Below are 21,643 nucleotides of genomic sequence, written 5' to 3' on the forward strand. Positions count from 1 at the left end.
GAAAACGTATCTTGAAAGAAATGACTGAAAGCACTCCAGTAACTGGCCGTAAAAAGGCACTGTTCCAAAGAATGACCCACCAATCTGCTGTTTGGAAGAGGCAATTTTTCATGAGCTTCTATAATGAATTTTTATGCATAGTCTATACCAACAGATAAAATATCTTTGATGAAGAATAGTGATAAGCTTCCACTAAACCTGCCAACTACCCTCCAAATACCATAAGATCATGTTTAAGTGGGAAGACTAGGATGACAAAAATCAAGGGAGTAACCTAGCAGCATACAACACAGGCAGGCTACTTTGGAGCTGGCTAGAATTTTAGTAGAAGAATGCAGCAAAGTGTTCTCTCAAAAAGCAAGAGAAACAACACATTGCAAATGCTACTACTAAGCACTTCCTTTTCCTGAGTTTTAAGGAACCAGCAGGAATAAGATTCTTGTGCTAGAGAACCACTACCTGGTCACAACAGAATGCAAGCCTAGCCTACGTACCCCTGATAAAGGCTACAAAGAGGGGAATACCACTTAACCCAAGAAATGCTAGCTTGTATCATGCTTCACAGAGGAGATTAAGTGCTGGAAGAGATGAACTCATCTGCAAAGCCTAAAGCATCATGAAGACTTCAGCAGCAGAATGCATACAGACCTATCTACCACAATGGTGGAAGTTTGTTAGCAGAGGAAGACTGCAACAGGATTACAGATGGAGCACCATTCTTCCCCAATATTTTTTTGGTCATCACACACAGCAAAAAATACTTTTGTCTTCAACTCCAGCTCTGTCTATCAAACTCAAAAAATCCTTATGGTATCCTAAGGGGAAAAAGCCAAACACACACATAGAGTGAGGAACAGAGATACCAGTGCAAAAATAGTAGTCTTAGATGTTCCATCATGACTTTTGCAGATCCTTTTTAAGGCAGCATGGCATAGCAGCCATATGCCAGCCTGGATCCTTCAACTAGAAAACATGCTGTCACCTTGAAACAAAGTCTAAACCCTTGAAAGGAAGTTCCTGAAAGTCATCTGACCTAATACCCAATTCTGCTCTGCCTAGTCATCAACGATAGGGTGTAATGCTGAGTAAACGAGAAGCTGATGAGAATCTAGAAGCAACAGTAACTAGCCTTTACTACAAAAGTAGTGCTTTCATTAAAAACAGCAGGGAAAGGTTAAATAGAGAATATCAAGCTAATAGTGTGAACATATGGCCACACAAGTGGCATCCATATATAGGTTCTGACTTCCTCTAACCACAGGATGGCATTGTTTAAACTAGATTTTAAAAAGCTTTTAATAAAAGCTCATGAATAACTAAAACCCAATAAGCAGTCAAACATATTAAAACAAAACATAGAATAATTAACTAGAAAGTGTACCAGAAAGATCTAGTGATTACCAGAAGTTCAACTTAAACTTATTTACATATTCTCAATTATAGCTCCAATTAAGGAGAAATATTTTACACTTGAGTTAACCTCACTATATAAAGGCAGAGATATGAGTAAAGGACAGTTCATAGAATCCTGCTGGCAACTTTCTAGCTTGTGGATAAAATTAAACCTTTGACTGTGAGCCACCACCTATTGTGCTTGAGTCGTGCCTTACAAGGCTTTTATGGCCTTTGCTTCTAGCCAACTTAAAATAAGAAATCTCCCACAGATTAGCTATCTCATTGGGTTTTATTCTCTAGTTTGTCAAAGACAATCTAGACTATCGGTAAAAAAATTACCTTTCATTCTGGACAAATTAAACTTTTGCAACCAGTTATTCAGGCATATCCCTTTTGCAAAGACTTCAAAACTCAGTTCTCTTAAAGGCTTTGGTTAATATTACCATACTCTCACTTTTTGAAAAGGAAAATCTGAGAAGTCACCAAGGCTTGGTGGCCTTGCTGTGAGCCTCTAAATATACAAAGAACTTTGCTGATACAAACATGTGTTTTATATCTTAAGAAAGGGAGGGAAAACAGGGCCCTCCTAAAAATGTGCAAAGGACAAATTAGGTAAAACTATTACTCATACAATAAGCACCTTATTACTAAAAGGTTACATATTTTGCTAATTAAACTATTATTATTACATATTAGCAGCTTGGCAAACAACTACCAGTTTAAGCTACTGAGTGCCTGCCAGGGGAGAGTAACACTGATTCTTACCATCATGTTTAGGAAAAAAAATAAAAGAATGACCAAAACCAAGGGGAAAAAAACCCAAACAAAACCAAAACAAAGAATCCCATACAGACACATAGGACAATGTACTTCCAAAACTGAAATATGCCTTGAACAACATAATTTCAAAAGAAAAGCTGAACAAGTAGTCAAGTATATACATACACAGCAAATACTGATTCTAATAGCATTAAGTTCATGTCTTAAACATTTCATGGAATTTTTTTATAATGCAGATAGCATACTATATAGGGAAAACATTTTCTTAAGCATTGTTTGACAAAGCTGTCAATAATCACAAACATAGAAAGTAACAGATATGAAGCAACTAGCAAATTATGTTTTAGAGGCTGTCTAAAGTTACTTCCTTGAATGTTTCTTTAAACATCTTAATTATGTATTAATTGCCTGTAATATTCACAAAATCATATAGCAGTATGTCTGAAAGCTCCTCATGATGAGGAAAAGGAATTTCTTCTGCTTTTCATTTAAGTCTTAGCTTCTCTCAATGTCTCATTGCAGAACAGCATCATGTCAAGGTATAACTGAAGTAGTAAGAGGCTCGATCAGCTAGATTTCATATACTAATATTTACCCTGGCTGAAGAAAGAAAAGCTGCTAGCATGTTCAAGATACTGCGAGAACTCTAGATGGCAAGACGATCACACACAGCCTTCTCTAACAGATAACATGACCTACTAGGAAGGTAGGACACCCAGCTACTGACAAGCTGAACTATCTGATTTATGTATGAATAAGATTATTTAAAGGAGGATGGATTATTATTTGAGGCTAACAAAATTGTCTTAGTTCTAGCAACACTCCCAGATTTAGCAAAGGAAGACAGCTTCGGACGTCAAAGTAGTTTTAAAAGCCATTCTTGCTGTAACTCATCTGCAATCTACTGTATTAAATTCTCACAGCAGTCCTCACTCCCTAGGGATATTACACATTTCACCATGTGCTAAACTTTTCGTTTTGACTGTCTCCATGGTTTCCAATACATCAGATTTACTTGCCAGACAGTAAAAGTATAACAAACAAGTACCTATATCTGTTTAACTTCAATCTGAGGCCTCCTGGAAAAGGTATCTTCAACTATACCCTTGATTGCAGTCATCACGACCTGAATTCTGCTCTTTTTCAGAAGAAAAAAAAAAAAAGCACCTGCATCATTGTTTTCAGTAGCTCAGTCAATACCCTCTCCAGTTAGAAGTGACACTTAAATTAAACCAATGCATACAAAGTGTTGGTGGAAAAAAACCACAACAAACATTTAATCGAGCATGGTGCACAGAAAATTATGCGTTTGCCTCTCCAACTTATTAACACTAAATGACCAGTTAAATAGAGGACAGGGGAAGATTTGTGTGAAAAAATATCAATGCAGGCAGCAGAAAATTGATCTGAAGCTCTAGAACACACGAGGTTTTTTCTTAGTAAAAAAGACTCAAAGTATGCTATGATGCTCTAAGATACTGCTATAGCTTAATTACATATACAAAAGATTCCCCAGTCAATGTTCCCAGAAAACATCTTCCTAACATTATTGAAGAATTTAAAAATATTAGCATTGAGGCTAACCTTGACATCAAAAAAATTCTGCTTACAGCACACTGCTTGCTTGAAAATGCTGCCTCCGGACCAAGGATAGGAATCACTGCACAACTGCTTCACTGCTTTGTCAGAATTCTGTAATTAGCTTTGCCATTCAATGAGCAATAATTATATCCATTTTGCCTCTGTTAGCCAAGATGTAAGTTAAAGCAAGTGTTTGGTTGACTCAAAGGAATTTAACTTTAACCTTTATTCCTTTAAGTTCCAAGACAAGGGATAACAAGCATTAGTCCTTCGTATCTCCTGGAGGATTTACTTTTCCATAACAGAAAGTTAGCATTTACTTATTAGCTTCCTTAATTGAGCACTAACCATATCTCTGTTTTCAAAGATTGGTATCAAGATGTTTTTAATCTGCTGTTTTAAACTGGAATGTTAAATACAATTCCAGGTCTCAAAAAAAAGATAAAAATATGTAGTTTCTATTAAACTAGAATTAAACAATGTTACTTGGCACTGGGGGAAAAAGGAAGAGAGCTGCATCAGAAAAATACCAATACTGGCATTTGTGGTACGTGTACAGAGTAGATGACAGATGTTACAAATATCAGGAGCGGCATACATGCAGAATAGACCGACTTTGACATGTCTAAAACTGTAACTGTCTTGACATTAAACTGCTGCTGTGACAAGCAAAAGATAAAAGACAAGAAATGCAAAATTACATTCCATTCATAGGATCTGCATTATGTGAACTCAAGCTCCTGCAGCAATATTCCAGTATCACACAGGTAATGTAAAAATACAAATTAATCTTTAGGCACAACATCTTTAGTTACAAAAGTAAACAGCATAGACTTAATCTGTCAGAAACCAAACTTACAGCTACTCCCTTCCCATTCAATTCTTAGGCAAGGTAATTGTGAAATAAAAGTTCAATTTGTGTATGACATGTGCCTACAGAGTTTCATGGTTAAACTGACCATCCAGGGTAAGCAATTTGTCTGTTATGTTCTTCCAAAGAAAAGAGAAGAAAAATAGGAAGTGTAGTCTTAAAGCTGCAAAACTTGGCAGGACGACTCCAAAGCAAGCAAATTGCTTTGAACTCAAGAGTTTATATAATAGACACTATTACTTAAGTTATTCTCAGTTTATAACTTCTATTTTTATTAGAGAATTTACAGTATAAGAGCACAAACCAAAACGTTCTACTGAAGTCAATCATCTTATATTGTCCTAATATATATAATAAAAACTGAACAACTTGAGATCTAAAAATCACCAAAAAAAAATTTTAATGCCAAGAAGAGGTATTCTTGGGACATTAATACCTCAAGAACAACAAAGCCAACCACTCAAGTATGGCAGACATTGAAAATTTGGAAATGTCTTTACTCTGAATAAATGTGAACAAAACACCAAGGTGCCTGATCATAACATTAAGTAACTCTCCTCGGCACTCTGTAGAACTGACTGCGTAACTCACCAGTAGAACAGTCACAAGCACCCAGCACATGGTCTTCTATAATTATATCCTTCACAGAAGGCTAACTTATTTTGGCACGTTTTAGTCCAATATAACGTATCCACTTCTAAACAAAAGTATTCAGATCCCAGGAGAAGGCATTTATAACAGGAGAAACAAATGAGGAGAGATGAGAAAGACAACATTACAGCATTAAAATAGAGGGTCTAATCTTTTTTCTAGAAAGACTGTGAAGAAATAACTACTATATTAAAATGGGTTTAAAAAAATAAATAAATCACTGAATGCCAGCCCTTCTTGTCCATAACTGTTATTCATTACCTTCACACTGTGTTAACACCTTCTTTTAACACATACACCTTGAAGAAGGGATGCATGACCAAAGGGAGAAACAGGCACAGATACATAAACTGAGAACACTAAATAGTTCATAATGCTCATCAGCAATTAATCATCTAAAAGCCTAGGAACACTAACTACACTTATCCAAAAAGTTTCTTTCCTGTGAGAGTTGTTTCCAAACATAAGCATATACCAAGATTCCATGGCTGGCCCTTAAATCAACTGGTATTTACTTATTATAGGGAAACTGTTATATAGCAGAGCAGTTTAATTTTCATTTTTTTCTTAATCAGTTAAGATAATTAAGATTTTAAATTATAACAAATTGTAATAAATTATAAAAATGAACAGTTAGTCCCCGGTTTAATACAACTTCAGTACAAACTTTTTTTTAAACTAGCATTTAGAAGTAGAGATTTTGATTGGAATTTTTCTTATACTATATTAGTGCTAGGCAGAAGGTATATAATCCTTTCTCCAAAATCATGTCACAAAAATCCTGAGCCTGAGCACCCTCATTGAATGGTAGAAAGCTATCGACAAAAAGCACTCATATTAGCATTAAAATAACAGGAGAGCAAAAAAAAAAATCTTAGAGAAAAAGAAAAAACAAGACAAGAAGTCATCTTAACTTCTAGATACAGACTTCAGAGCAGATGCTAAAAAAAGGCTACGTGCAGATTTGCCAGAAGGTATTAGTGGACTGTACCTCCCGTATTGGCACCTCCAGCACAGTACATTCATGACACACAGTGCAGAGCCCTCATACTGTGTTGTCTCCCTGTTTAAATTGGAGTTGCATCTAGACCTGGTATCATAGAACTATTTGGGTTGGAAGGGACCACAGGAGGTCTCTAGTCAGATCTCCTGCCCAAGGCAGAAGCAACACTAAATTCAGACCAGATTGTCAGAGCTTTCTCCAGCTGGGTCTTGAAAAGGCCCATGAACAGAGATCCACAGCTGCCCTGGGCAACCTGTTCCAAAGCTCAACTGCATCACTCCCCATCCCCGCATGCTGAAACCTTCTCTGTTCAAATTTACAGTCATTGTTTCTCATCATCCTCCCAGAAACCTCCAAAAGGAGCCAGACTGTCTTCTGAACAACGTCCTCGGTAGGTATTAGAAGGTTATTGAGTCTTTCCTAGCCGTCTTCTTCAGGCTAAGTAGGCCCAGTTCCCTCTAGCTTTTTCTAGTAAGTCATGTGCTCCAGCCCCTTGACCATCTTGTGTAACCTTAATAACAGTTTCATTTAGAAACATTAACCAGAAGCAGTTTGCTTAAAAGAACTTAACCACTTCAGACTGGGTCTTTTCATTCTTCTGCACTGAAGATGGATTCGCTACTTGTGGTAAGCCACAAGTGCCAGTAAAAAATGAGCAAGTCATGCACTCTTTTGATAAAGGTAAGCATTACATCCCATAACAAGCTAGTACCCAACTCATTCTGTTGCTGAGAGGAAGAAAAAAAGAGATGCATCAAAAAGCTCTTACCGCTTTCCCACAAGGAACTTCCCACCCACTCTGCAGTACAGTAAGACCATGAGCAGGTTCAGATGTCAGAAGCACCAAGCAAACAAGTCCTCAACAGCTGGCACATTCATTACCACTTTAAGTATTACTTAAAAAGATGTTCCAAAATTAATACCTGAACCTTTTAATTGATCTTTCTCTGTAAATTATTATACATATTAAGATATTTTTTCAATACATTTGTATTTATTATCAGAAGTTTTAACTTCAGCAAGCACTGTAAGACACCATGCCAAAGAAAACAGTCAAGCCCTACTGTAGAGGTCTGAGCACTTTTATGTGGAAGATATCAATAAAGAGGTTTTTGTATAGCTTTCTTTAGATGAAGCAGATACAACATATGAAAATGTTATTTGAATGCCTTGATAAGACATGGAATACCAAGATTTTTAGTACCAAAAATGATAAATAGTCTCTCAGGAGTTTCCCTGCACTTAACTAGGAGGAATAATTGCCTGCTGTCTGCAGGTAGAAGTTAACAGTTAAGCAGCAATTAAAACATGTATGTTTGTTCCTAAGCATACCAAAGCAGACGTCAAAGATGGAAATATAATGCACATGACAGTCAAAAGGTTAAGATAGTTTGTAAAAGACATGCTGACACTTTTATACTACACATGGGCAAAAGGCATTCTACAGGTCTGCAACAAGTCTTCACTAATCATCTTTACTGATAAGACACAGGAAGAAATCTATGCAGAACATCTGGCATAAAGAGAACTGGAATAGCAAGGGATGTACCTGGGAGGAAGCAATAATGAAAAAGTCAAGCTATTAGAAAGTTATTACTGTTTCAAACTTTCATTCTTCAAACCCACTCTAAGATATACATAATTTTGCTTTTTCTTTCTTGTGTCAACATCAGCTTCCAATCAGTTGGGGTAAAGACAGGGAAGAACACCTCGTTTCCTTTCTGGTAGAGATTAACCCAGCACAGCCCATTCTTTATTCTTATACTCTCTTCTTTATAAGCACGCATAACCTACTCTGGAGGAACAACAGAAAGCCAAGTACTTCTATTTGCTCATAGACTTCAACCAGAAGCTAGGGAAAGTCCTCTTTCAAAAAAATTAGTTTAACTGTGTCGTGTAGAGGGAAAACAATTCCTTCAGATAGGGCAATGAAGAGAGTCATGCTTAATCAGCACAAACAGAACAGACAGACTGAGTTAACTGCAGAGAAGGTACATAGTTTGTGAAAAGTAAAAATACTACATAAATCCTGTAAAGTGTTTTATGTTGTTTATTACTCTGCATATCTTATCTGGTTGAACTCCACTCCTACAAAAGATTTACTCATGTGTCAGCTTTACTCAGTGAGATTATTCACAGCACACAACATCCAGTACAAGGAGTTCAGAATAAAGGTCTTTTTAATCAAAGACCACACTGCACTAATTACATTGCCTAGGTTGTAGCATTAACATCTTAATCCAAACCTGTGTCTTTGTCTACTAAAGTATCGACAGTTAATTGTGCAGATAAACCTAAATCAGTGCCCACACTTCCAAAGAGGGAAGGAAAAGAGACACCAACACAAACACCGCCACACATGATAGCTGGAATGAAAGGAGCAACTGAAAATGAGGTACAACACCATTGCAGATCCTTTTTTCTTTAAAAAAAAAATTACCCTGGAATCAGATGGCAGTTCAGAAAACTGACATAGAAAACCCATGAATTTGCTATTTTGCAACTTCTGAACCTCAATTGCTAGCAAATCAGTCCTCTGGCAAAGAGAAAATTTAGTTGCAACAGTATTCCCCTCTGGGCAGTATAAGCAATTTCTTAAGCCAACTACAGTTCTGCATTTTATCTTTTAATTGCTTTTAAAGTCTACCGGCAATTTCAACTCTATTGTCTCCTTTAAATAAGGAGTGGCAAGGATAGAGGATGAAACAGTCATATGGTGTTAACTCTGACTGACTCAATTCATGATCTTGGCATACTAGGCACAAGAATTTCACTGTAAAGGTTCAACACCCTAATGCCATTCAGAATATATATTTCCTTAAAAAAATGCTTTTACATGAAAAAAATGTATAGCATATCAAATGGCCTCTGCTTGTTAAAATTTGACAAATGCATTAGGACTGACTTTCAAGTTTGCCCTGTGCACTCAACAGAGCAATAGCTATAATTTCTAAGACATTTTCAAGTAATCTAGCAATTTTATTTAAATAAATCTTGAAAAATGTTTTTACATTGATTTACAGCATATAAAAAACCACTGCCACATAATTTCCTTTTTTTAATGGAAATTCCTATCGTTCTGTAATTTATGCATTAAAACAACATGAATAAAGGGATTAAAAATAATAAAACCTCACCATTTAGACAGACTATTAACCACTGCCTTCAAGTGCATGCATTAGGCCAGGAATACGGCCCTTTACCATAGACTGCAAAGAATCCTGCATGCAGAAAAGGACGGTATTTTAAGACTGTTATCTAGGCCTGTTATTTAAACAGGAGCTAGAAGAAAAAAAAATTACAAGAGGGATGGAAATTCCAATTTTGAGGCCAGAAAGGGTCATAATAATACTTTGGATTAGTCTCCTAAATGCTGCAGACGAGAGAACTCCAGAATGTAATGTCACTTCATAGTCCTGTCTACTTCTCGTGCTTCTTGTATTTATGCTGTAGCCAATCCTTCAAGCAAGTATAAAATCCTTAGCTAGAAATTTCAAGTAACAAACTCCTTACTCCTTAACAGCTATCTGCCTTCTGTTACAAATGTGTGGTTTGCTTCCAGGCTGAAATTATGCAGGGAAAATAAAGGAGGATGGAGCACAAAATACATAAAAGAAAGACGAAGCCCAGGCAATAATGTTGAGATGCTATCAAGACATTCCTTACACTGGAGAAATCCAAATTGTTCTATTAAGGTAAAAACACCTCTAAATCACACAGATGTAGAATCTAAGAGTCAAGAGAAGCAGCCAACTGTTCTCTCTCACAAATACATAATTAAAGAACTTGTGGATGCCCCCTCCCTGGCAGTGTTTAAGACCAGGCTGGATGAGGCTTTGAGCAACCTGGTCTAGTGGAAAGGCGTCCCTGCCTGTGGCAGGGGGGTTGGAACTAGATGATTTTTAAGGTCCCTTCCAACCCATACCATTCTATGATTCTATGAACTTGCTGTGAAGACCTCTGACCCTATGAACTGCTATAAGAGCAGTGCATACATTCAGGTCTGCAGCAACACCTTACTCCTGATACAATAGTACGTCACCACTCTCAATGTGACCACCTACGCATTGGAAACAAAAGATAACCCTATTTTTTCCCTCCTTAACTATTAGAATAAAATTAAAGTCTTATTCACTGAAAAGCTATTTTCTGCCTTCTTTATCAAGAGATCCGAATTTGATTTAAAAGTATGCGCTTTGTGTTGTTATAATACTTTAACAGTTACTCTTAAGCTTTTGCATATGTATTTTTTCCTCTTACTCAGGAAAACAACAGTCATTAGCAATAAAGATAACAGGACAGAAGAGTCATTTCAACCCCTCAGAATCCCTAGAGATGATTCATACACAGGTTATGTCCCCTAAGGTGAAATATTGAAGGTTTATCTTGATCATCACTACATACAATATGAAAACAGTTAGGTATGACCTTCAGAAATACCAGATGAATGAAAATCAGTTTCTTCCAATGTAACCCCACTCCATAAACCCAATATGTAACCAAAAAATTGCTTACATTGACTGAATTTTGAGGTCTTGGTTACTCCAAAATCCTTCTATTGGCATTGTACTACACTCTGAATTAAATTCAAATTCTAAATACTTGGCTCCTTCTTACCACTCCATTTACAACTTCTCACACTACCGTTTCTAAAGTTTCCTATACTGAACTCAATGAATTCTTATATGAAAGCCACTGCTTCTCTTCATACCTCCTTTTATGCCACCTAGGTACTTAAAACTTTTCCCCCCACTGTTATTAAGGAAGTCAAGGACACTTTCCAGTTGATTTAGATTATATCAACTCTGCTACTCCAAGTTTCCTGGAAAAAGTATTTGAAAAGGGCCAGAGATACAAATTACAATTTCACAAAGCTGAAAGCATATAGGAATATTAAATGTACATCAAAACCCACATAACCATTAGACATAACAATTGAATTACAGTAAACTGGTTTGGCCACCAGTTAACTAATTTCCCTTTTTTTAATTAACTGTTTAACAGTTGTTCACAACACAGATTATAAACACCACCTTACAGCCATTTCCCAAAAGGATGAACTAGGACTTCATGGTATGATATAACAGCCACAGACAATAGGCAATTGACTCACAATATCATGGTTTCCTAGAACTCCAAAACATAAAATATTATATATTATTGGACTACAAACTTCAGGATAAACATAAGATTTTTTTAGTTTCAGAGCAGTTGATTCTGCAGAACTCTTCCTGGTCTTTTCCTTTTTTTGCCCCCCCTCCTACACAATAGTTCTATCATCTTCCTTCCAATTCTTTTTGTCTTCCTTAAGTCTTCCCCTTTATTCCCTACATTCACAGGAAGTGTATCAAACTGAATACTTCCCTGATAGTATTTCTAAAAATTTACCTCCTTCCTGTTACTTCTTGGAGATGCACTTATGGTTCCTGGCTCCTAGCCTCCTTGACAGGCATTGTTCTAAATTATAAGCTAAATTATCCCATTGTCATCCTTCACTTCTTCAGTTTTTCTAAAAACACAAACAACTTTCTCTCCCTCCCTGCCCGATTCACTTTTATCCTCTTTCTGCATCAAACTGAAACTTCTCATCCTCACCTTCCAGGCTGCACAAATTCTGCCCCTACCTCACATAGTTTATATCTCCATCACTTGCCTGATGACAGCCTGTATTTTGCTAAGCCCTCTTTCCTTAGAGTTGACCTGGAAAGGAAAAGAACACCATGTTGTTTTTTTTTTCTTATGATGAAAGCTTGACAGGTTCATCAATAGAAGCCTCATTCCTTTTGGATCCCCACCTCCTGAGATACCAGGCTATCACAACTCCTGCAATAACAGGCTGTATTTTTGCTGTTTATAGGGGCGGATCTTAAGGGCTTCCTGGATGACTCAAAATTATACATAAGGAATCTTAAGCCCTCAGTAGTACAGGGTGAAAGTGCTACATATTCAAATAAAAGCATAAAGAGAAAACAAATGTAATAAAAATAATTTAAGAGTTAGTAAGCGTCTTTCCTCCCCTGCATTTAAGACAAAGTGCTTTTTAGGTTGTACTTTTTAACAGCAGTCCAAAAAGCAATTGTAGGCTTTCTTCAAAGTCATAAAATCAGCAACAAAACACACGAGGCCAGTTAAGCCTTGGTCGTCTTTTGGTGCCTTATTCTACGTGCGTGTCAATGCTTTCCATACCTACAGTATCTCCTAGACCCACAGAAACCGGACAGCCTTCCGCAGAGCTCCACCACTCTCCCCAGAACCCGTGTCAGCCCAGACACACCTCCTCCTGCCCAAACGCTGCCAGAGCGATCCTTCCACACCCCACGCACCGCCGCAGATACCACGCTGGTCCCCGCGGAACCTCGCACTGATTTATGGCAGAACTTGCACAACTTCGCGCGGACCACCAAAGTTTCCAGAAGCCAGAAAGTGAAACCGGACCCACACCACCGGCCCAGACCCTGCTCCGCCGCCACCGCGCCTCAGCCCCCCGCCAGCAACGGCTGCGGGGGCCCCACGCCGGAGCGGCCCATCGCAACTCCCCCCGCAGCCCGAACCACGCCACAGGCAAGCGCGGACCCGTCCCCGCGGGCAGCGGGGGGGACGCGGGGAACTCATAGGCCCTCGCCGAGGGTTCCCTCCCACTGCGCCTCAGCGCCGGTCCCCCCCCGTTACCTGTCCATGGTCTGCGGCACGGCCAAGCCCGGCTGCTCGGACATGGCTCCCGGGAGGAGGAGCGGGCCTAGCCGAGGGCCCGGAGCCTGACAAAGGCGGCCCCGGCGCCGACGAAGCCGCGCGTCACGCGCGTGGCAGTAGGGGAAGGGAAGCAAGAGCAAAGGCAGCGACACCGCCCTCCCGGGAGACAGCCGGAACGGCCCCTCCTTCAACAGGCGGGGACGAAGCGGAGGGCCGGTCGCTGAGGCGGGACGGAGCCACACACAGAAGCTACGCGGTCCAGGCCACCGCGCTGCCGGGGTGAGAGGCGGCGGCAGCGACAGCAGCGACGCCTCTGTGAGGTCACTGCCGAGCGCAGCCACGAAGCCCGTCACCACCGCGCAGCCACGACGCCCATCACCACCGCCCACCCGCCGCGGCGCGCCTGCGCCGGGAGCTGGCGGTGGTCTCCGCGGCACGCTGGGAAGTGTAGTTCTGCCGCCGCCCGGCGTTTAAAGGTCCCACGGGGCGCACCCCCCGCCCTCTCCCCTCCCTATGCCCCTCCTCGCCGCCGTCGCGTAGTCACTGCCCGGCACCGCGCGCGAGGCAGGTAGGGGAACGCAGTGGCGGCGGGATGGGCGCGCTGGCGTACGGGGGTAGGTGAGGGACAGGTCAGCCGCGGGCCCGGCCCCGCGCCCGCCGCAGTGGCTGCCAGCCCTCCCACTGCCCGCCGCCGCCGCCCAGGCTCCCCTGAGGGCCGGGACGGTGCGGGAGTGGGAAGGGCCCTCGCGCCATCGCCCGCCTCCTCGCGCAGCGGCCGTTGCCCGCCGCGTCGCGGAGCTGCCCCGCTCCAGCCGGCCGTCCCTCCTCACAGGCGGAGGGAGGGAAGAAGGGAGAAGCCGGGCCGCCTCCTCCTCTGCCCCCTCCCCGCTCACGCAGGGCGTGGGGTCCCGGCGAGCACCCTTCTGCGCAGCCCCGCCATTCCCTCGCCTGCCGAGCAGGTGCAGGCGGTTCCCAACCCCTGCTCGGCCGGCCGGCCTCCCCGCGGCCTGCCCTTGGGGCGGAGAGGCCCGAGGGAAGCGGGGACTTTGCCAGGTGCCTGCCCCGGCTAGGCTGTCGAGGAGTACTGGTACGGCGGAAGGGGAATTAATTCGTTTCTGTGGGCTTGTTGGCAATGACAAGCACCCGGCGCCCTTGTAAGTGGCCCTTCGCGTTCGTTGGAGGCCTGGTGGCCACTAGCTTCTGTGCACAAGTGGGGTGAGGAGTGGAATGGCTGGTGGTAATGACAACGCTCTCAGTTTCTAGGCATTCTTCCTAATGGGAAAAAAGTCCTTCTAAAGTGCTTTTAAATTTTGTTACATGTTCTGAAGTCAATACAGAGCAACACAGTCTGTGAAACTGGAAATTTAGAAGCTGAAAAGCCTTTATAGAACAAAGAGGTGGATAGCACCTGGAGAGAAGTTGCCTTCCCATTTATCTCCACCATGGGTGTCTTGTCTCCCACTCTTACTTCTTAGTCTATGTGTGCGTATATGCATGCATGTAAAAGTTCTGCATAATGTCATGTTCCCTAAGCAAAGGGTGAGATCCTACTTTTCAGAGGCAGTTGTGACATTCCAAATTCTTGGGAAGGTTGGTTAGTAAAGATCAACTTTGAATTTTCCCTTTCAGGTTATATATAAACATATTTGTATGTATATTTTTAATAAATAGCTCTTGTAATAAGTTCTGTTACATGTAACTAGTCCCTGATACCTTGTGTAAATTACAGCTTTCTTATACTGCAGTTGCTGTACAAGGTAATAATTTACAGGGCCAACTCCACAACTGTACAGCTGCATCAACCTGCATCTGTTCTTGATTGAGACAGGTAGCATTTGTGTGATGGATACACATGACTATGGAGATGAGGTAGCATAGGAAGGAGACTTTAGTGAATATACTGGATTCTTTGACCGTGCTGCCTTAGCTAGGCAAAATCAGTCTGGTTTTTAGAGTCTTTGTTGAGAGAAACGTGTTGTAAAAATGTGTGTAAAATATCCAGACTTGGACTTGTAAGCTGTATTATACGTATAGAGTAGGGAGGGTGTTGTTTATTTTCTAATTGCTATGACTATCATAAACAGGAATGCTAAAGTAGTTACAGTGATGTAAATGTTGTTTACAGAAAGTATGTGTAGAAGCAGGTAGGAAGAAGGCATCATGCTGACATCCTGTCCCAGAAAATTGATTTGGTACTTATTCTTGGGACAGTAAAATTTGGTTTCGCTTGCACTGCTGAGAAGTCTTGGATATACAGTGGCCTGAGTAAACCATATGGGCACAACTTCCTGGAAGAGAACCTAGTACACACTGTCCTAATTACAGCTGTTTATGAAATGTAAGAGCAATATTAGATATCAGAGTTTCTGGCTCCTAATCTTGGTCTGGAATAAGCGCATTGTCTATTGGCCAGAGCACTGATGAGCTAGATTAGCCAAATGCTTTAAGTTTTATACCTTTATTCTCAAACATTACAAATGGAAGTAGGGAAGCTGGTTTTATTCCTAGGATTATGCAATTTGTGCAATTCCTGTATTTTTTCTTTGGGGTGGGAAGGACATGCTAGTTGGCTGCCTTTTAGGATAAACCTGTGAGGTCATAATGGCTGTGAACAATACTTACCTGAAGAAGTGTAACCAGAACCCAGGATCAGTTGGCTACCATTTGAGGCTGAAGAACAGTCTGGCACAGGGAGGGATGACAAGACTGGACAAAACTTGAATATCAGGTCAAATAGTGAACACTTGGTGGGTTTGGACTTTTTTTTTCCCCTTTTTTTTTTTCCCAAACATTAAATATAAAAAACAGAATACATAAAAACATGATAGGACAAGGGGTAATGGTTTTAAACTGAAAGAGGGTAGGTTTAGATTTGACGTAAGCAAGAAATTTTTTACGATGAGGGTGGTGAAACACTGGAACAGGTTGCTCAGAGAGGTGGCAGATGCCCCGTCCCTGGAGACATTCAAGGTCAGGTTGGATGGGGCTCTGAGCAACCTGATCTAGTTGAAGATGTCCCTGCTCATTGAAGGAGGGTTGGACTAGATGACCTTTAAAGGTCCCTTCCAACCCAAACTATTCTATGATGGCAAACCTCTTAACATCCCATAAATAGCTTAAAGATCCTGAAATTTAAAAACTGATTTGTGCCTTTTTATTGTTCAGGAGTTTGTTGGACAGCCTGGGGTATGTGTTCTCCATTTGTCTGTTCTTCTCAGAATCACAGTGCGATCCTAAAAGGCATATATAACCAACTGTTTCTAAATTTGAGAAAAAACTCCTTATTCCCTGACAGAGCAAGAGTTGTCATTCCATCCTCATCTATTCCCCTTAACAAGACCGGATATGCAGCTGCTCTGTTCAAATGCTTGCTTTATTCTCCCCAACAATCTCCTCCTTCAATTCACTCTCCTTCATCCCCTTTTTCTCTTAATTTTCTTTCCACTTTTTATTCTTTATGCTTCCTTCTTTGCATTGGCAATTTCCACTATAAATCTCAGGTTGCCTCTTGCAGTTTTTTCTTTTTTTAAATGATTGCTTCCCATATCATCCCTTAATAGATTCTTCTTTGTTCCTTCCACCTCCATGATGTTCATTGCACTGTCTTATTCGGTCCTCTCTTACCTTCACCTGGTAGTAGCTACATTTGAGCCCAGAGAGCACTCTCCTGCGTACAGACTCCCTTTCACCAACGCAAAGTCAGGGAAAATGATTGCTGCTAATTGAGATTCGACTGAGTTCAGCCTCACTGATATAAAATTACTAAATTTAATTTTGAATTAAATAAAACTGCACATTTGAAGGCAAGTACAGAACTTACATGTTGTGCATGTGATGAAAATCACCAAAAACAATGTAAGCTATTTAGGGCTTAAAATCGAGCCCTGACTTTGGCTGTCAGATTTATGTCAAAAGATCAGCGTTTAAAATACTAAATTGTTTTATAACAAATTTATACAAGATTTAAGCCTAATAAAGAAGTTGACAAGCAATTACTGTAGGAATGATATGGAGGTATATTAAATATTTATCTGACCATTTCAGCAAGGCCTGAAAAAGAGGCCAAATAACAAAGGAGCAGTACCTTTATACAGTTCTTTTGATCTGACAACATTAAGACTGCTGGAATTATTCACTGTTTTCAACAAAGCTAAGTAACCTGGCAATATGAAAGTATTCTATTTTGGCAAAACTGCATTTTAACTGCTATGATAATAATATGTAAAATTACATTACAAGGTCAGTTAGGGATTTTTTATCTACTTGATTCCATCTTTAAAAAGACAAGCAGCCCTCAATTAAGCTAAAATGAAACAAATCTAAACTGAGAAAAATGTTTCTACAATAAAACTCATTTTTTCAGTAATATAATACTTAATTTTAACCTTCAAGCTACTTGGAATATTCACTTTCTGGCAGAAAGACTAGCATGATTTGTTAGTCATAGTAGGCTTAAATTGCTTCATAATGAATTTCACAAAATAAAAATACACTCAATACAATGTTAATTGAGTTAGCTAGGCTTATTTGTGCCTTTCTTACATTTGTTTCTTTGGAACTGGCCCAGGTCAAGTAGTTCAAATACCAGATTGAATTAAGCTCTTGTGTTCTAATACAGCTGTTGTTATTATCTTTTAACTTCCAGTTACAAAAGAGTTAGCTGGTAGAAACAAAAAATGTTTTTCTTCTAGTGGCTAGTTGATCAAAAACTGTCTTTACATCATGATTTTCTTTGGTTCTGGAGTGCGTCTCTATTTGTGAATATTGTAATGAGCACTCTCCTTATCTTAATAATTGATCTACAAAGTGAAGCTGTCTCCTGGGAAGAACTGTCAGCAAGGGTGCGGTCCCTTCCACATGAATCTTTAAATCATCTGAAAAGCAATAACACAGAAGTAAACAGGGACATAAAGTAGGGATATAGAACACCTAGAGCCAGCCCTGTGCTAGCTGGGATATTTCAACAGATGAGGTGTTTTCAACTGCTATAAGAAAGCAGATTTCCTGCCCTTAATGATTCAGAGTAGCACAAACAGGTTAGAGCAAGTGTTGAGAAACTCTTAATTACAGCATTGATTTAAGGCAAGCAGACCATACAGTCCAACGTAAACAGACTGTAGAAAGCAGAGACATAAGTGTTTTAACACCCCATTTTCAACTGCCCTAATTTATCTTTCTCAGCTTTAGTCATCTCTCTTGCATCCATAAAGCTATGCATATTTCATTCTTTGAAAAATCAGCCTGCAATTTTATTAAACACTGATATTTTCACACTTCTGATTTCAACTATGTAATTTGCATACAAGCATTAGTATTTGTTCCTAAATAATTAGTATTATGAATAATTGCCCAGAATAAATGTCCAGAATAATTCATGGACCAGTACAAGACAGAACACAAGTGCCGGTAAACAAAATTCTGAAAACTTTACCCGACCTACATTAATCATGAAAATATTAATATCTTACGAGAGGAACTCCTGTCAGGCTGTGTATTGATATGGAGGTTGGAGATATGTGGATAGTGGGTAGTGGAAGGGAGGTAGTTGAAATGTGGAACCACAGTGTACAGAGTAGATGGAATGCTAGATAGTAAAATTTGCACCTTCCTTTTTTTTCTGAGTAGCTTCTTTATTTGGTAGAATTTTCAGTGTAGTAACAATAACTCAGTAATGAAAAAGTGGTAACTTGGAAATTGGAAACTATTCCAATAGTACAACTTTTTGCCTACGTGCTGATGTTGATTTGTTTTAAATTTTCATACTCAGCCTATTTATGTTTGAGTTTCAGAATGTTTTTAGAAATTATATTATGACAGGTGATTATTTAATATTTTCTTCAGCTAAGCAACATGACACAATCTCCTTTGTAATAGCTGTATATTTTATAGCTCGTATGAGCTTATAATTAATTATACTAGAAGTCTGGTGTTTGGAACGAAGTCTGGAAATACTAGAACTATTTCTTTGCCTAGTGATTGTTATTTTGAATAGGTAGCTATTTGATCTGGGCTTATAAATTAAACTGTTAAAAGCTCTTATTTAATTACTCACTTTCAGCTCAATCTGACAGATATTTATTTTCTGAGAGCTGGTGATTAGATTGCAGCAATTTTCCCTGGGAAGAGGGAAGTGTGCTGGTTTTTTTCCTTTCGAGCCCTCTTCCTTTCAGGATAGGCAGCAGTGAAACGCCATCTATAGATAAGACTTCAAACCCCATGATTCCTTGGGAGAGCATGCGCCAAAAGCTTCCAGTTGTCAAAGTGCTCATGCCAGAGTGGTCGGCTGTTTGTCATATACCAAACCTGAAAGAAGAAAATAAATATACTGTCATTTTGTTGATCTTTAAATACAGAAAATCCAAAGGTAACTGTTCCTTAAAAATTTCTGTGTTGACTGTGTGGGTTACTGCATGCAAACGGAGCTGGTATTGCTATGGGGATATAGATTTCCTGTACTGGATTGTAAATTTGTACAAATACTTACACCAGCAAATAATCAAGAGGTACTGCATATTAGTCCAACATTAGACATTGGCTGGCCTGCCTTTCAAAGTCATTTATTGTCCAGTGTTTTTCCATTCAGACTGGCTTCATTCATTGAAGGTAGGTCTTGACCTTGACAAGAGGGTTGAATTGTGCAGTGATTTTTAGCTTTAAGAAGCAATGTGAAAATGGCTGTGGATTACAGTCCTTAGGATAAAGTTCAAAAACAACTAGCTAAGTCAAGGTACATATTTGAAGCAACTGCTGTGCTAGCCACTATAGATAACCTGGTAACTAATTGATTTAAATATACTCTATCGACAACAGAATTTTAACATTTCAGCTGCTATGTTTTTCTCTCTAAATGTATTTTCGTACTGATAGCTCAGAACCAGGGGAGAGATAAATATAATCTTTTTCACTCTCTGATGTGGAATCATCAATAATTTTATGTAGCCTTAGGAGTAATAATGATTTTGATAGAAATTAAGCTACACAGAGCTTGGTATATTATGGCTTACTGCAGTATTGCTTTAAACTGCCTTGCAAGGTTTTCTGCACCCCCAGCAGCAGCAGAGCTGCCTGTTACAGATGCGATAGTTTACTCCATTCTTCTTAGGAACTTCCCTTAATATTGTCTTATTGTGTGGTCTGTTCATGAACCCTTGCTGTTCGGTTTACATATTGAACAGGTAAATAATAGGGAGCATGAGCAGTAACTTAATTGATAGCAGAAACCTGCCCTGACATTAATTTTAACTAAAAAGTGTGTGTGTGGCTCAGAAGAGATTTAAAAGAAAGAAAGAAAGAAAAAATATTAAAGATACACATCGACCATCTGAAAACTGTTGATGTCAGAAAGGAGAGGGTTATTGATTTCACTCTTTGCCACCTTTCTTAAACAGTTAATTGATTTGGCTTTACTTTGTTACATTAAAACAACAATCCTAAAAAAATGCAATCTTAGGAATGTAGATGTAATATGATTAACTGAATAGAAATGCAATTAGGTATTCAGCGATGACCATCTTTGACATAGTTACTCAATTAAAGTAAATGATTTTTGGCTCATTTCAAATATTTTTGAGATTTATAATGCTCTCTTCAATTGACTACAAGTCTGCAAAATGTGGAGGTTCCTGTTCTGGTTTCATACAATTGCTATTCATTGTGTCTGTATATGCATTAGTCTTATTGTGTTTCAAAATAATAATCAAATTACGTGACCTGCCCCTATTTTATATGAAGTACCTTTCCTGGCAGATATAAGACTCAACCATTCTATATACATTTACTTTTTAAAGTTTAAACTTATGTAGTGATTTAGCAGATAATTTGCATCACTAGTCTTTGTCTTGTGCATATAAAGGTGGCTTTTCAAATGTGGCATGTCTATATTTTAAATATTTCGATTTGCCCCACTTTTATTTTTCATTGTGAAAGCATCAGAAACATCATAGTCTAATAATACCTCCCAAGTCTGCTCATTTTTACCTTTTGTCCAATGAACAAATTACCGATTATTTCGTATATATAGAACTGTAGGCTGTAGAAATACCTTTAAGCGAAGGACTGCTTTGATGTAAAATAGCGTTTTACACAGGAATATCGTAAGGTCACTAAAGGGGAATATAACACCCGTCGGTGGCTTTGTACGTGAAGGTTCTCCACACCCCCCGCAGCCCCCCCCTCCCCGTCACTGCGATCGCTTCTCATGCCCGAAGCAAGCAGCGGCTGTGCGGCACAAAAGGGCCAGGGAAGGATCGGATCATGCAGCTGAGAACCGCTCCGTGTCAGGGCGACATTCCCTGTGTGCTTTCTCTCTGATAAACTTAAATAATTGAAAGCTTGTTTGTTAATTAAGGAAAATCGGTACCCGGCTCCTTTAAAGGTCTCCTAATTGGAAAAGGGGGGGGGGAGAAGAGTGAAGACTGGTGTCTTTTTAACCTTGCTGAAGGACGCAGCAGTATTTATTGACGTATGCAAATAACCAGGGGGAGGAGGTGGAGGAGGGTGCTTGGAAAAACAGGAACCAGAATCAGTTTCTCATTGCAGGGTGAGAGCTCTGAGTTCCGGTGTAAGAGAAAAGAGACGTGGCGAAATTGCTGTATATCTCTGCCTTATAAGCACATCTCTCATTTAGACTGAAGGGAAACAAGGCATCAAAAAGGGTGAAGCATCTTAAAAAA

The 21,643-nt window shown here is 39.6% G+C and overlaps 2 protein-coding genes across 7 annotated transcripts in view; one reads left to right on the top strand and one right to left on the bottom strand.

Moving 5' to 3' along the window:
* The window catches only part of MARCHF5 (membrane associated ring-CH-type finger 5), a 32,575-nt gene extending 19,179 nt beyond the window's left edge, over positions 1 to 13,396 (bottom strand). For both annotated transcript variants that reach the window (XM_068397581.1, XM_068397580.1), the window contains exon 1: positions 12,951 to 13,396. In XM_068397581.1, coding sequence (XP_068253682.1) covers positions 12,951 to 12,994 — 44 coding nt within the window. In that variant the 5' untranslated portion in view covers positions 12,995 to 13,396. The remainder of the gene's footprint in view (positions 1 to 12,950) is intronic.
* Positions 13,397 to 13,467: 71 nt separating this feature from the next.
* The window catches only part of CPEB3 (cytoplasmic polyadenylation element binding protein 3), a 95,797-nt gene continuing 87,621 nt past the window's right edge, over positions 13,468 to 21,643 (top strand). For 2 of the 5 annotated variants that reach the window (XM_068397575.1, XM_068397576.1), the window contains exon 1: positions 19,217 to 19,335. In XM_068397575.1, the coding sequence (XP_068253676.1) occupies positions 19,239 to 19,335 (97 nt within the window). In that variant the 5' untranslated portion in view covers positions 19,217 to 19,238. Of the gene's footprint in view, positions 13,540 to 14,068; positions 14,126 to 19,216; positions 19,336 to 21,520; positions 21,626 to 21,643 lie in introns of those variants that run through there. The other 3 variants (XM_068397579.1, XM_068397577.1, XM_068397578.1) reach the window with 3 other exon arrangements.

The sequence above is a fragment of the Nyctibius grandis genome, chromosome 4 (genome assembly GCF_013368605.1).
Source record: "Nyctibius grandis isolate bNycGra1 chromosome 4, bNycGra1.pri, whole genome shotgun sequence".
Classification (NCBI taxonomy): domain Eukaryota; kingdom Metazoa; phylum Chordata; class Aves; order Nyctibiiformes; family Nyctibiidae; genus Nyctibius; species Nyctibius grandis.